Source organism: Macaca nemestrina, chromosome 15 (assembly GCF_043159975.1).
Source record: "Macaca nemestrina isolate mMacNem1 chromosome 15, mMacNem.hap1, whole genome shotgun sequence".
NCBI classification, from domain to species: domain Eukaryota; kingdom Metazoa; phylum Chordata; class Mammalia; order Primates; family Cercopithecidae; genus Macaca; species Macaca nemestrina.
The window spans coordinates 21227375-21241659 of NC_092139.1; the positions used below are offsets into that span (position 1 = coordinate 21227375).

General features: G+C 46.1%; 1 protein-coding gene across 4 annotated transcripts in view; it reads right to left on the reverse strand.

The window, feature by feature from the left end:
* Positions 1 to 9257, reverse strand: part of LOC105496381 (intraflagellar transport 52) — a 60951-nt gene extending 51694 nt beyond the window's left edge. For 2 of the 4 annotated variants that reach the window (XM_071079263.1, XM_011766763.3), the window contains exons 1-3: positions 9126 to 9257; positions 5051 to 5175; positions 3435 to 3522 (exon numbers count right to left, since the gene is read on the reverse strand). In XM_071079263.1, coding sequence (XP_070935364.1) covers positions 3435 to 3522; positions 5051 to 5169 — 207 coding nt within the window. In that variant the 5' untranslated portion in view covers positions 5170 to 5175; positions 9126 to 9257. Of the gene's footprint in view, positions 1 to 3434; positions 3523 to 5050; positions 5176 to 6757; positions 6871 to 9125 lie in introns of those variants that run through there. The other 2 variants (XM_071079264.1, XM_011766764.2) reach the window with 2 other exon arrangements.
* Positions 9258 to 14285: the final 5028 nt, after the last annotated feature.

The following is a 14285-nucleotide window of genomic DNA, read 5'->3' on the forward strand; positions in this document are numbered from 1 at the left end:
CTTTACTTTTTTAATGGTGGTGGTTTAGATTATCTTTGCATTTCAATTCAGGGTAACAAAGTTGGCACTGGTAATATAGGTGGATGCTGGTCTGTTAGGGTTGGAAAATACTCGTCTCAGCCATGTGGTTACCTGGTCGTAACTGAATACCACCACAAAGCTAGTCTGATGCGTTAATGCAGTTGAGGTGGAAATAAGGGAAGACTGTTCAGCCTAGTTTCTAGCCTGATACTAGCACCAAATATCAGACATATGATGTCTGTCCTGTCACAGAAGTTTCTGGAAGCCAACATGAAAAAGGCATCACACAGCTCTCCAGGGGTAACAGTCTAGGAGGCTAGCAGCTATGACAAGGAAAGCAGTGATCTCACCAGCATGAGCCTATTGGAAGAACTGTAACACAAGGGCATGCTGGTTCCTAGAAAAAAAAGCTAATAGCTTTTCTCCCTTTTCTTCCCACCTCACTCCAACTCCAAAGAGAAGGCATGGTGTCAGGGACTGGTCTGGGAGAGGACGTTTTATTAGGATAAAGTTACATCAAACTTGCCTCTCGAAGGACTTGTGTCTCTTGGATGCGACAGCCTTCCATCCCTGGAAGCCCAAACTAAGGCTTGGCCTGGCACCCATCTCCACTTGGGAAAAGGCCCAGGCACCAAATTCTGACCCTCTCTCTGGATGCCCCTGTGTTCCCGAGGCTGGTTGGTTCCTGGCAAACATCAGGCCAACTCTCACTGGCTTCGCTAGGTGGATGGGGAGATGGAGCCAAAGCCCAACAAGTAATAGAGTGTTGCTCTGCAGGCCACTGCCCTCTGTGTGTACATTTCCCTCAAGGTCTCAGTGGGTTGGAGTTGCTGGTTACTTCCACAATGCCAATGGTAATTCCTACTCCTTCTGTCAATTAACCTGATCAAACAATCATGTCTCTCTCCATGCCATTCCCAGAGGGGAAGTTCGCCTTGCAATCAAATTGAGAAACAAAGGACACTAGAAATGCTCCCCATTGGACCTCTTCCCCATGGCACCACCCAGAGAAACAGCAGGAGACCGTGGCCGGCCTCAATCTAAGGACCACATTGGCCTTGCCCTGCCTCATCCTCCCTACTCCCCATATTCTCTCTGAGCACAAAGGTACTTCCCACTCTCTGTAAAATGGCTCTTTCTATGTTCTGGGATTTTTGTTTTATTGACTGTGAAAAAACACACCTAACTTTTCCTAAATTTACCATCTTAACCATTCTGAAGTATATAGTTCAGCAGTTTTTTTTGTTTTCTCTTTTCAGACAGGGTCTCTGTCGCCCAGGCTGGAGTGCAGTGGCGCAATCTCGGCTCACTGCAACCTCTGCCTCCCATGTTCAAGCGATTCTCCCGCCTCCACCTCCCAAGTAACTGGGAGTACAAGCGTGCGCCACCACGTCGGCTAATTTTTGTATTTTTAGTAGAGATGGGGTTTCACCATGTTGGCCAGGCTGGTCTCGAACTCCTAGCCTCAAGTGATCCACCCGCCTTAGCCTACCAAAGTGCTGGGGTTAGAGGTGTGAGCCACTGTGCCTGGCCTAGTCCAGCAGTATTAAATATACTCACACAGTTGGGCAACCAATCTGCAGAACTGCTTTCATCTTGCAAAACTGCAACTCTATACCTATTAAACAGCAACTCTCCATTCCCCACTTCCCCCAGGTCCTGGCAATCACCACCCTTCTATTTTCTGTCTCTACAAATTCGACTACTCTACATACCTCATGCTTGCATAAGTGAAATCATACAGTATTTGTCTTTTAGTGTCTGCCTTATTTTCATCTGGCATAATGTCCTCAAGATTTATTCATGTCGTAGCATGTATCAGAATTATCTTCCTATTTAAGACTGAATAATACTCCATTGTATGTATATACCATATCTTATCTATTCATCTGCCGATGGATACTTGGGCTATTTCCACATTTTGGCTATTGTGAATAGTGCTGCTAAGAAGATAGGTGTGCAATTATCTCTTTGAGATCCGGTTTTCCATTCTTTTGAGCATATACCCAGAAGTGGAATTGCTAGATCATATGGCAGGCTTTTTTTTTTTTTTTTTTTTTTGAAATGGAGTCTCCCTCTGTTGCCCAGGCTGGAGTCCAGTGACCCGATCCCTGCTCACTGCAACTCTGCCTCCCAGGTTCAAGTGATTCTCCTGCCTCAGCCTCCCAAGTAGCTGGGATTACAGGTGCACACCATCACGCCTGGCTAATTTTCGTATTTTTAGTAGAGACAGGGTTTCACTATGTTGGCCAGGCTAGTCTCAAACTCCTGACCTCAAGTGATCCACATGCCTCGGCCTCCCAAAGTGCTGGGATTACAAGCATGGGCCATCACACACAGCCATCATATGGCAATTTTATGCTTAAATTTTTGAGGAACTGCCATACTGTTTTTCATGGTGACTGTACCATTTTACATTCCCACCATCAGTGTGGAAGGGTTCCAATAACTTCCCATTCTCACCAATACTTGTCATTTGTATTCTGGGCCTTACATTTATCATTCTTTATCCATTCCATAAACCAGAATAATAAACATCTTTATTTTAAATGGAATTTTCCTTTTTTTTTTTTTTCTGAGATGGAGTTTTGCTCTTGTTGCCCAGGCTGAAGTGTGAATAGCATGATCTTGGCTCACGGTAACCTCCACCTCCTGGGTTCAAGCGATTCTCCTGCCTCAGCCTCCCGAGCAGCTGGGATTACAGGAACACGTCACCAGGCCTGGCTAATTTTGTATTTTTAGTAGAGATGGGGTTTCTCCATGTTGGTCAGGGTGGTCTCGAACTCTCGACCTCAGGTGATCCACCTGCCTCGGCCTCCCAAAGCGCTGGGATTACAGGTATGAGCCACCGCACCTGGCAGAATTTTCCTATTTTCAAAGCAAAAATATAGCAAAGAAGTGTGGCTAGTGGCCGGGCGCAGTGGCTCACGCCTATAATCCCAGCACTTCGGGAGGCTGAGGTAGGCAGCATAAGGTCAGGAGTTTGAGACCAGCCTGGCCAATATGGTGAAACCCCGCTGCCACTAAAAATACAAAAATTAGCCAGGCGTGGTGGTAGGCACCTGTAGTCCCAGCTACTCAGGAGGCTAAGGCAGGGAGAATTGCTTGAACCCAGGAGGCGGAGGTCGACGTGAGCTGAGATTACGCCACTACACTCCAGCCTGGGTGACAGAGTGAGACTCTCTCAAAAAAAAAAAAAGAAATGTGGCTAATATTTAATTGGCCCACACCATGTGTTTGATACTTTACATGAAGCATCTCGGTTAATCATCACAATTCCATGATGAAAAGAGAGATGAAGTGACTACCTTAAGGCCACACAGTAAGTGGTGAAGGAGGATTCAGATCCAGTATTTCAGAGCCCAGGCTCTTAATCATTTCACCATATTCCTTCTTTAGTGGATATTTCTTACCTCAGCTGCAGTAAATTTTTCCCTTGGCCCAGCTGTAATCCACAGTTTCACTCCATTTAACTTCTCAGATGTGATTTCATCTTTTAAGCTAGAAATACAATTTTAAAAGCAAATATTAGGTCCATAATTTAAATCAATTTATGTATTGTTTTAGTCTCTCAACTATTTGGAAGCAGAGGCCACAGAGGCTCAGAGATGAAGGGACTTAGATGTAACTGGTCCAGTCTCTCTCCCAAAGTGAGAATTCCCTCTAAGGCCTGCCCCAGAGTCATCTGGCCTCTGTCCAAATACTTCCAGTAAGTCAAGGTGTTCAAATCAAGCCATGCTAAAGCATAAGGAAGTCCTCAACTACTAATTCAATCAGCCCTACCATCAGCTCGTATGGTTACATATCCTCACCTATTAAGAAGAAACATACACATACACAAAGTCAAAGTTATTCTCATTTAATTCTCATGTTTCCTTTCCCTAGTACTGACCTCAGTCAAAATATGAAGAAAGCCTCTAAATCTTAAAAAGCTACATGTGTATAATTAGAATAATTTTTTGGTGTGTGATTTGGAAGACAACTTAATAATATGCTGCTTTAATAATATCCTAATTGCTGATTTCAGAAGAAATGTTTTTTGGTTTTTGTTTTTGACAGTTTCCCTCTGTTGCCCAGGCTGGAGTGCAGTGGCATGATCTCGGCTCACTGCAGGCTTCACTGCCTGGGTTCAAGGAATTCTTGTCCCTCAACCTCCTTAGTAGCTGGGATTATAGGCACGCACTATCAACTCAAGTGATCTGCCTGCTTCAGCCTCCCAAAGTGCTGGGATTACAGGCATGAGCCACTGCGTCCTGTCCAAGAGATCTTTTAATAAGAATTTATTTAATTATGAATAATTTTTTTATTTTTTGAGACAGAGTCTTGCTCTGTCACCAAGCTGGAGTGCAGTGGCGCGATCTCAGCTTACTATAACCTCCGCCTTCTGGGTTTAAGTGATTCTCCTGCCTCAGCCTCCCGAGTAGCTGGGACTATACGCAGGCACCATCATACCCAGCTAATTTTTGTAATTTTAGTAGAGACGGGGTTTCACCATGTTGGCCAGGATGGTCTTGATTTTTCTTTTTTTTTTTGAGACAGAGTCTCACTCTGTTGCCCAGGCTGGAGTGCAGTGGCGCAATCTCGGCTCACTGCAACCTCCGCCTCCCAGGTTCAAGCAATTCTCTGCTTCAGCCTCCCAAGGAGCTGGGATTACAGGAACTTGCCACCATGCCTGGCTAATTTTTAAAAAATTTTTAGTAGAGATGGGGTTTCACCATCTTGTCCAGGCTTGTCTTGAACCCCTGACCTCGTGATCCACCCGCCTTGGCATCCCAAAGTGCTGGGATTACAGGTGTTAGCCACCGTGATGGCCAGTCTTGATCGCTGACCTTGTGATCCGCCTGCCTCAGCCTCCCAAAGTGCTGGGATTACAGGCGTGAGCCACCGCGCCAGACCTAATTCTGAATAATCTTTAAATTGAGCTTCTCCCACCTAAACAAGCTATGTTACATAAGAAAATAAAGACTTCTCAGCTTTATCAGCAGGACAATATCATTTAGAAGGGAAAACAATATACATGGTCGGTCACCTCTGAATCTTCCAATTACTCCGAAGTTTTTTCTGCATGGATTTATAGCCGTTGTTGGTGGTAAATATCTCCTTTTTGTAGGCATTGAAAACAATGGTGCTCCGCAGCTCTTTCTCCATGGTTACCTTACGGAAGAAAGAAGGGATCAGAAAATCAATAAACAATATTCCAAAGACCCTAAAAGCAATAAATAGTTGCCTTCTACTACTATTTATCAAGAAAGGGCATACAACTGAAACCTATCTAGGAAATTCCTACAATTCTCAAAGGTCAAGAATGAAATGCAAAAGCATAGCACAGAAACCTAATACCAAAACCAACCCAGCCCTCCCCTACCCATTTTTGCTTTCCACCTCTTGCCCAGACCCTCCCAACAGCCTACACCTATGGCCCTGCCCCGCCATCACCCTGCTCTTGTGTCCCAAGACCATGTTTCCAACCTGATTCATCACTGCTAACTACTGTTAAGCGCAGGGTATAGTCTTCTAGATTCTTTTTTTCTTTTCTTTTCTTTTTTTTGAGATGGAGTCTTGCTCTATCTTCCATGCTGGAGTGCAACAGCATGATCTCGGCTCACTGCAACCTCCATCTCCTGGGTTCAAGTGATTCTCCTGCCTCAGCCTCCTGAGTTGCTGGGATTACAGGCAAGGGCCACCATTCCTGGCTAATTTTTGTATTTTTAGTAGAGACACGGTTTCACCATGTTGGTCAGGCTGGTATAGAACTCCTGACCTCGTGATCCGCCCGCCTTGGCCTCCCAAAGTGCTGGGATTACAGGGGTGAGCCACTGCACCCAGTTCTACATTCTTTTTTTTTTTTTTTTTTTTTTTTTTTTGAGACGGAGTCTCACGCTGTTGCCCAGGCTGGAGTGCAGTGGCGCGATCTCGGCTCACTGCAAGCTCCGCCTCCCGGGTTCCCGCCATTCTCCTGCCTCAGCCTCCTGAGTAGCTGGGACTACAGGCGCCCGCCACCTCGCCCGGCTAATTTTTTGTATTTTTAGTAGAGACGGGGTTTCACTGTGGTCTCGATCTCCTGACCTTGTGATCCGCCCACCTCGGCCTCCCAAAGTGCTGGGATTACAGGCTTGAGCCACTGCGCCCGGCCCTACATTCTTTTTATACATATATTAACTTACAGTTTTATTTTATGAAATAGGATCTTACCACACGCATTACTCTGAAACATTTGGTTCACCTAACCTTGTATATTTGACATCTTTCTTTGTCAGTACACATGGATCTACCATATTCTTTTAAACAGCTACACAGGGCTGGGTGCAGTGGCTTATGCCTGTAATTCCAGCACTTTGGGAGGCTGAGGTAGGAGGATCGCTTGAGCTCAGCAGTTCCAGACCAGCCTGGACCACATCTCTACAAAAATCAGCAGGGCATGCTGGCACATATCTTAGTCCCAGCTATTCAGGAGGCTGAGGTGAGAGGATTGCTTGAGCCCAGGAGGTTGAGGCTGCAGTGAGCCACAATCACCTCACTCTGCACTCCAGCCTAGAGAACAGAGCGAGACCCTGTCTTTAAACAACAACAACAACAAAAACAGCTGCACAGTATTCATTTTATGGATCTACCATAATTTATTTAACCAGTCATATACTGATTGACATCTTTTATCAAATATTTTCTAAAACAATACTAAAAACATCAATGTTAAACAACATGTTTTTCTGCACTTTGCCTATTTGTAGATTCTTACCTATTGAATGGCTGAGTAAATCATTTCCAAATTGCCCTCCAAAAAATTATGATTTTATACTTCCACTAACATGCTTCTGTTTCCACACAATCCTATTTTCAGTCTTTGTCGTCTTTGCCAAAAAAAAAAAAAAAAAAAGCCCTCATTACTGTTTTAATTTCCACTTTGAAGTTAGTGAGATAGTGGTCCCTTGCTATAGATTTCTGCCACTTGTATTTCTTTTCTTCTGATTTTCTTGTCCAGGTACTCCAATCATTTTTCTCTTGAAATTTTTCTTTTTAAAAACTTCTTCTTATTTGAGATAAAAGTCCCACACTGTGACCCAGGCTGGGAATGTATCGTGTGCAATCACGATACACCGCAGCCTTGACCTCCCGGGCTCAAGCAATCATCCCACCTCAGCCTCCTGGGTAACTGGGACTACAGGTGCGCACCAGTGCCCAGCTAATTTTTGAATTTTTTGCAGAAGCAAGGTCTCGCTATGTTGCCCTTAAACTTCTGGCCTCAAGTGGTCCTCCTACCTCAGCCTCCCAAAGTGCTGGTTTACAGGCATGAGCCACTGCACCCAGTCAGGTTTCATAATTTTCTAATTGATCATTAAACAAATATTTTCTTAAATTTATTTGGCTTCTGATACTTTTTTTGGTTTGGTTGAATTTTGCAGGCCATAGAGATTTTAAATTTTATAGAATTAAAAGTATTAATATTTTCCTTTCTGGCTTCTGGATGACATGAAACATTTAGAAGAGTTTTTGTCATTCTAAGATTATAAATAAATTGAACAATGCTTTCTTTCAGTACTTTGCAATGTAATATTTTTTTTCCTTTTTCCTTTTTTTTTTTTTTTTTTGAGACAGAGTGTGCTCTGTCGCCCAAGCTGGAGTGTAGTGGCACAATCTCGGCTCACCACAACCTCCGCCTCCCAGGTTCAAGAGATTCTCGTGCCTCAGCCTCCCAAGTGGCTGGGACTACAGGCGCCCAACACACCCGGCTAATTCGTGATTTAATATTTTAACATTTAAATTTTAGTCCATTTGGAAATTATTGTGGTGCTCAAAACGGGCTTCATTCCGTTTTTTTTTTCCCTTCTTTTTCGAGGCATAGTCTCGCTCTGTTACCCAGGCTGGAGTGCAGTGGCGCAATCTCGGCTGGCTGCAACCTCTGCCTCCCGGGTTCAAGTGGTTCTCCCGCCTCAGACTCCCCAGTAGCTGGGATTACAGGCGCACGCGATAGTAGAGACGGTCTTTCACCAGGTTGGCCAGGAGTCTGGAACTCCTGACCTCAAGTGATCCACTCACTTTGGCCTCCCAAAGTGCTGGGATTACAGGTGTGAGACACCTCGCTCGACTGGTTCAATTTTCTAAATTACTAAAAAAGCTGCCTGACCCCAATTCACCTTTCTAATGCTGATTTGAAATTCAGTACCACCTTCCCTATATAATAAATCCCTATATATAACTGGCTCTTATTCTGAGTTCTAATATATTCTATCTGCCTGTAAGCTCCTGCTGAGTTCCAAACTTTCTTTTTTAAAAATTTATTTATTTTTTTCAGAGATAGAGTTTCCCTTTGATGCCCATGCTGGTCTCTGACTCCTGGGCTCAAGGGATCCTCCCGCCTCAGTCTACCAAGTAGCCAGGACTACGGGCCCACACTGCTGCACCCATCTTCTAAGTAGTTTAATTGCTATACCTTTATGTTATAATATCTGGTGGCTCTGGAGAGCTAATTTCCCTTATTACCATTAATTTTAGAATTTTCCTGGCTACTTTCACATATTTCTTCTTCTTTAAGCACTTTAACATCATTTTGTCCAGTTGAAAAACTGCCCCCTCCATGATCCCACTAATGTGACACATCTATTTTTTTTGTTCGGTTAGTTCAGCCCCTGGTGAGAGTAGCAGGTCTGCGTTCCTGCACTGTCAGACTTAGCTAGAAATGCATTTCCTTAATGACACTATAAGGCCTTTAAAACTGTAAAAATAACGAATATTTGGGTAACGCTGCACAACCATTCTCTCGCTTTCTCTTCAATAACATTACCAGTCAAATCAATATTTCCCACATGAATACCGAGGCATCGCAGCCACGACAGAAGAGAGATTAAGACTTTACGATTCCTCTTCCGATGCTCTTTCATAGTCAGCGGAACGACTAAAAAAGCCGCATCACCCAAGGCTCTGCAGATGGGCGCCCAGCCAGAGCGCCAGGACCCCGGGCTACGTCCGCGCCCACAGTTTACTTCACCCCGGTGGACCCTGGATGTTCTATGACTGGCCCAGCGGCCTCGAAGAGTGTGTCGAGGCCCTCGCCAGCTCCCAGGCCGCCCCACCGCCCCAGCCGGCCCACCACTGTTGTAGCCCTTTACCTGACGCCCAGCGACCACCGGTCACCTGACGCCGCCCAGCATCCCGCGGCCAGGTATCCAAGGCCGCTTAGTAACCGGGGAGGAGCGGCGTTGCGCCGGGAGGCGTGGCCCAGGACGCAGCGCCAGCTCCGGCCGACGTGATGACGACAGCACGGAAGGCGCCTCTCCGTCGCAGGCGTCAGGGGTGTTGGGTAGGGAAGCTGGCTGGTGTGGGACTGTACCATTTGGTGCATGAGGGGCAAAGCCAAAAACAAGGAGAATTAACTTTTCACGAAAAATAAACCCATTTAATTTTGTTATTTAATATTAATTACGACTAAAGACTAATAACAACGGTAGGACCCAAGTGCCCAAACTTCGCTCCACCCACAGGGAGGAGAATAGTGAAGTCTTCCAGCGAGGGGATTGGAGAATACCCCAGCCTCGATTCCCAAGGCGCAGGCGCAGAGCGGAGCCAGGCGAGGGCGGGGCCGGGCGGAGGGCTGGGCCGGACTATCAGGAACTACTTACCGGAAAAGGGTGAGCTGGTTTAGTGTTGAGAATGATAACACCGGGTAATTCTGCTTTATGAACTCCGCATCTTCGCTCGCCGTGGTGCTAGGCATGAGCGCCGGCGGTGAGCTCGCAGCCCTTTGGGCGGGGAGTTAGAACTTGAACAGATTGTACAAAAATGTGAAAACTATGAACTGTATTAGGGAGTCTGACGACTAAGCTCGTCAAAAAGGCGCCCCTGTTGAGCAGAGTTTTGAAGAAAGAGTGGTATTTATTAAGGCAAAGGCTGGGGAAGGGCGTTTCGGGCAGAAAGAACTGCTTGTGCAAAGAGCATCACCAATACAGGTTGCCCTGCCATCGCCATTAAGGTGGGAAACCAGAAGCCTGCAACTACCAGCAGGCCACCCGACTACCCAGGAAAGCGCTCTGTGCCTGCCTTTAGAGGTGTGTGGATTTGTGAACAACGCTGCAGCAGCCTGGAAGACCCAAACTGAAGATTGCAGAGAGTTCTGACAGTTTTTATTTACATTTATGTTTGTCTTCGAGTTTAGGATATTAAAACACACAACTCTTGTTGCTTTTCACAGTTTCTGTCACTGGAAATTTTAAAAGTGGAGACGGGCCGGACGCAGCGGCTCTCTCCTGTAATCCCAGCACTTTGGGAGGCCGAGGCAGGTGGATCTCTTGATCCCAGGAGTTCGAGACCAGCCTGGGAAACATGGCGAAACCCGGTATCTACTAAAAATACGAAAAATTAGCTGGGCGTGGTGGCGCGCGCCTGTAGTCCCAGCTGATTGGGAGACGGAGGTGGGAGGATTGATTGATCCTAGGAGGCTGAGGCTGCAGTGAGCCGGCATGGTGCCACCGCACTCTAGCCTAGGCAACACAGTGAATCCCTGTCTCAAAAAAAGAAAAAAAAAGTGGAGAAGGGGTGATATGTGAATTCTCTGTGTCAGATGAAGTGGCTCATGCCTGTAATCCTAGCACTTTGGGAGGCTAAATTGGGAGGACTGCTTGAGGCCAGGAGTTTGAGACCTGGGTAACAGTAACACCTTTTCTCTCCAATAATAATAGTAATAAGGAAGGAGACCACTACTCCTGCTGCCCTCCTCCCCTCACCTTGCCTAGTTCACAAGACAGGAGGAGAGAGAGGAAGAAACAAAAGTAAGATAAATAGCCAGACAACCTTGGCACTACCATCTGGCCCTAGGAGTTAAACAAAGTAATAATAACATCAACCCCTGACCTAAACTACTTATCTGTAAATTTCAGACACTGTAGGAAAAAAGCATTGTAAAACTTTCTGTTCTGTTAGCTGATGCATGTAGCCCCCCAGTCACATTTCCCACGCTTGCTTGATTTATAACGACCCTTTTCACGTGGACCCCTTAAAGTTGTAAGCCTTTAAAAAGGCCAGGTATTTCTTTCTCGGAGAGCTCGGCTCTTAAGACGCGAGTCTGCGGACGCTCCCGGCGGAATAAAAAACCTCTTCCTTATTTATTTATTTATTAAATTTTTATTTATTTATTTTTTTAAGATGGAGTCTCGCTCTGTCGCCCAGGCTGGAGTGCAGTGGCGCGACCTCCACTCACTGCAAGCTCCGCCTCCCGGGTTCACGCCATTCTCCTACCTCAGCCTCCCAAGTAGCTGGGACTATAGGCGCCCGCCACCGCGCCCGGCTGATTTTTGTATTTTTAGTAGAGACGGGGTTTCACCGTGTTAGTCAGGATGGTCTCGATCTCCTGACCTTGTGATCCGCCCGTCTCGGCCTCCCAAAGTGCTGGGATTACAGGCGTGAGCCACCGCGCCCCGCCGTCTTCCTTCTTTAATCCGGTGACTGAGGAGTTTTGTCTGTGGCTCATCCTGCTACAGTAATAATAAATAAAAAAAGAAAATTAGCCAGGCATGGTGGCAACCACATGTAGTCTTAGCTACTTGGGAGGCTGAGGTGGGAAGATTGCTGGAGCCCAGGAGTTCAGGCTGCGGTGAGCCATGATCGCTGCACTGCACCCCAGCCTGGGCAACAGAGTGAGACACTGTCTCTTTAGAAAAAAAAAAAAAAAGAGAGAGAGTGTTCTGTTCTTGGGGATGCTGTATTTTGGTGCAAAATTGGGTGAATACAGTTTGCAGTTAGGGTAATAATAGAAATGAAGTATTCTCACTGAAAAGAGAGTAGGCCATCCCATTTGAAGGCTGGGACAAATCTTGGGATCTTTCTGCCTGATATGCAGTCTGTGTTTGCTACAGCACCTGCCCAGAGCATTTCTCCCACTGTTAGAGATTGTAGAAAGACTAAGAGTTTTGGCCAGGCGCAGTGGCTCACACCTGTAATCCCAGCATTTTGGGAGGCCAAGGCGGGTGGATCACTTGAGGTCAAGAGTTCGAGACCAGCCTGGCCAACATGGTGAAACCCCATCTCTACAAAAAAAAAAAAAAAAAAATTAGCTGGGTGTGGTGGTGGGCGCCTGTAATCCCAGCTTCCCAGCTGCTTGGGAGACTGAGGCAGGAGAATCACTTGAACCCAGGAGGCAGAGGTTGCAGTGAGCTGAGATCGCGCCATTGCACTCTAGCCTGGGCAACAAGAGTGTAACTCCGTCCCTGCTCCCCCGCCAAAAAAAAAGGCAAGAGTAAGACTTTTAGAATCAGTAGTGACTGTCACCAAGTTCAGTTCCTTGCTGTGACTTGTACCAGCTGGGTGACCTTGGGCAGTTTTCATAATTTCTGAGCAAATGTATCCTATCTGTGAAGTCAATTTTTTTATTTTATTTTATTATTTTTTTTTTTTGCCGAGACAGAGTCTTGCTCTGCTGCCCAGGCTGGAGTGCAATGGCATGATCTCAGCTCACTGCAACCTCCGCTTCCTGGGTTCAAGCATTTCTCCTGCCTTAGCGTCCCAGGTAGCTGGGATTACAGGTGCCCGCCACCATGCCTGGCTAATTTTTGTATTCTTAGTATAGACAGGGTTTCACCATTTTGGCTAGGCTGGTCTTGAACTCTTGACCTCGTGAATCGCCCACCTTGGCCTCCCAGAGTGCTGGGATTACAGGCGTGAGCCACCGCGCCCGGCCTGAAGTTACTAATTTCTAAATGCTGGCTTATAGTGAGGATCGTAGATAATGCATATACAACTTGGAATGTGCTCCATAAACATAGGTTGTAGCATGTTCCATTCAACAGTATAGTTTTTCTTCGTGTTTATTTTTTATCCTGATGAAAATAATTGTGCTTTTGCAATCTCAGAACAGATAGAACCATTATGTGTTTCACCGTCCATGGCTGATTGTGTGCTTCTGACACTACTATTACGTTTCTGATCATTATACTCTTGTCTTGCTTTGGGAAGTTAGGGGGATTTTGACCTCTCCCTCATCTTGTCCCACATCTGTCAATTAGCCGGCACTATCAAGATGGAAATCAGTATGTTTCTTTCAGCGTTCTTAGCACATGTGAAAGCTTAACATGAGCTCTTCCTGACCCAGTTTTGATCTCTAATAGCTCAGTGTCATTGGTGTTTTTTCTGTGGTCTCCCAGACTTGTCCCCCATGATTCCTGGGGTAGGGGGCTGGGTGGTCAAGACTTGAGGAAGAGAAAGAGTGGGATTGAATTAAGAGGAAAAGGCAATAAAATCACCAGCACACACTGATCTAAGAAAGTTCCTTCCCTTGTCTCCTAACCAAAAAGCTAATAAGGCCACTCAGGAGTATGAACCACACATTTGTAAAAAACAAACATCTTTTCTTATTTATTTATTCATTTATTTATTTACTTATTAATAAGACAGAGTCACACTCTGTCGCCCAGGTTGGAGTGCAGTGGCACGATCTCGGCTCACTGCAACCTCCGCCTCCCAGGTTCAAGTGATTCTCGTGTCTCCACCTCCCGAGTAGCTGGGACTACCGGCATGTGCCACCACGCTCAGCTAATTTTTTGTATTTTTAGTAGAGACGGGGTTTCACCATATGGGCCAGGCTGGTCTACAAACTCCTGACCTCGGCCTCCCAAAGTGCTGGTATTATAGGCGTGAGCCACCGCGCCCAGCCAAAACGAACCACTTTTCCACTGAAGGAAGCACAATCCATCCCACAAGTGTTCTGAATTTATGAGGTGTTATAGCTCACGTTCTGTCTGATCAGAATTACCTTTAGAAATGACTAATCTTGGCCGGACGCGGTGGCTCATGCCTATAATCCCAGCACTTTGAGAGGCCAAGGTGGGCGGATCATCTGAGGTCGGGAGTTCGAGACCAGCCTGACCAACATGGAGAAACCCTGTCTCTACTAAAAATACAAAATTAGCCAGGTGTGGTGGCGCATGCCTGTAAACCCAGCTACTCAGGAGGCTGAGGCAGGAGAATTGCTTGAACTTAGGAGGCGGAGGCTGCAGTGAGTCGAGATTGTGCCACTGCACTCCAGCCTGGGCAACAAGAGCGAAACTCAGTCTCAAAAAAAAAAAAAGAAAAAGAAAAGAAAAGGAAATGACTAATATTGAACATATGGAGCTCCATGGTGGCGAGGAAGTTCTAGGCATCAATTCTGCAGCAGCCTCCAGCTCTGACCAGCTCTGAGCTCCCCTATGTGCAGTGGAGCATGGCACGAACCTGGCAGCCAGCCTCAGACCAGGAGCGGCATCCCGTTCAATGTCTCCTCTTCAAGACCCCATTTCTCACAT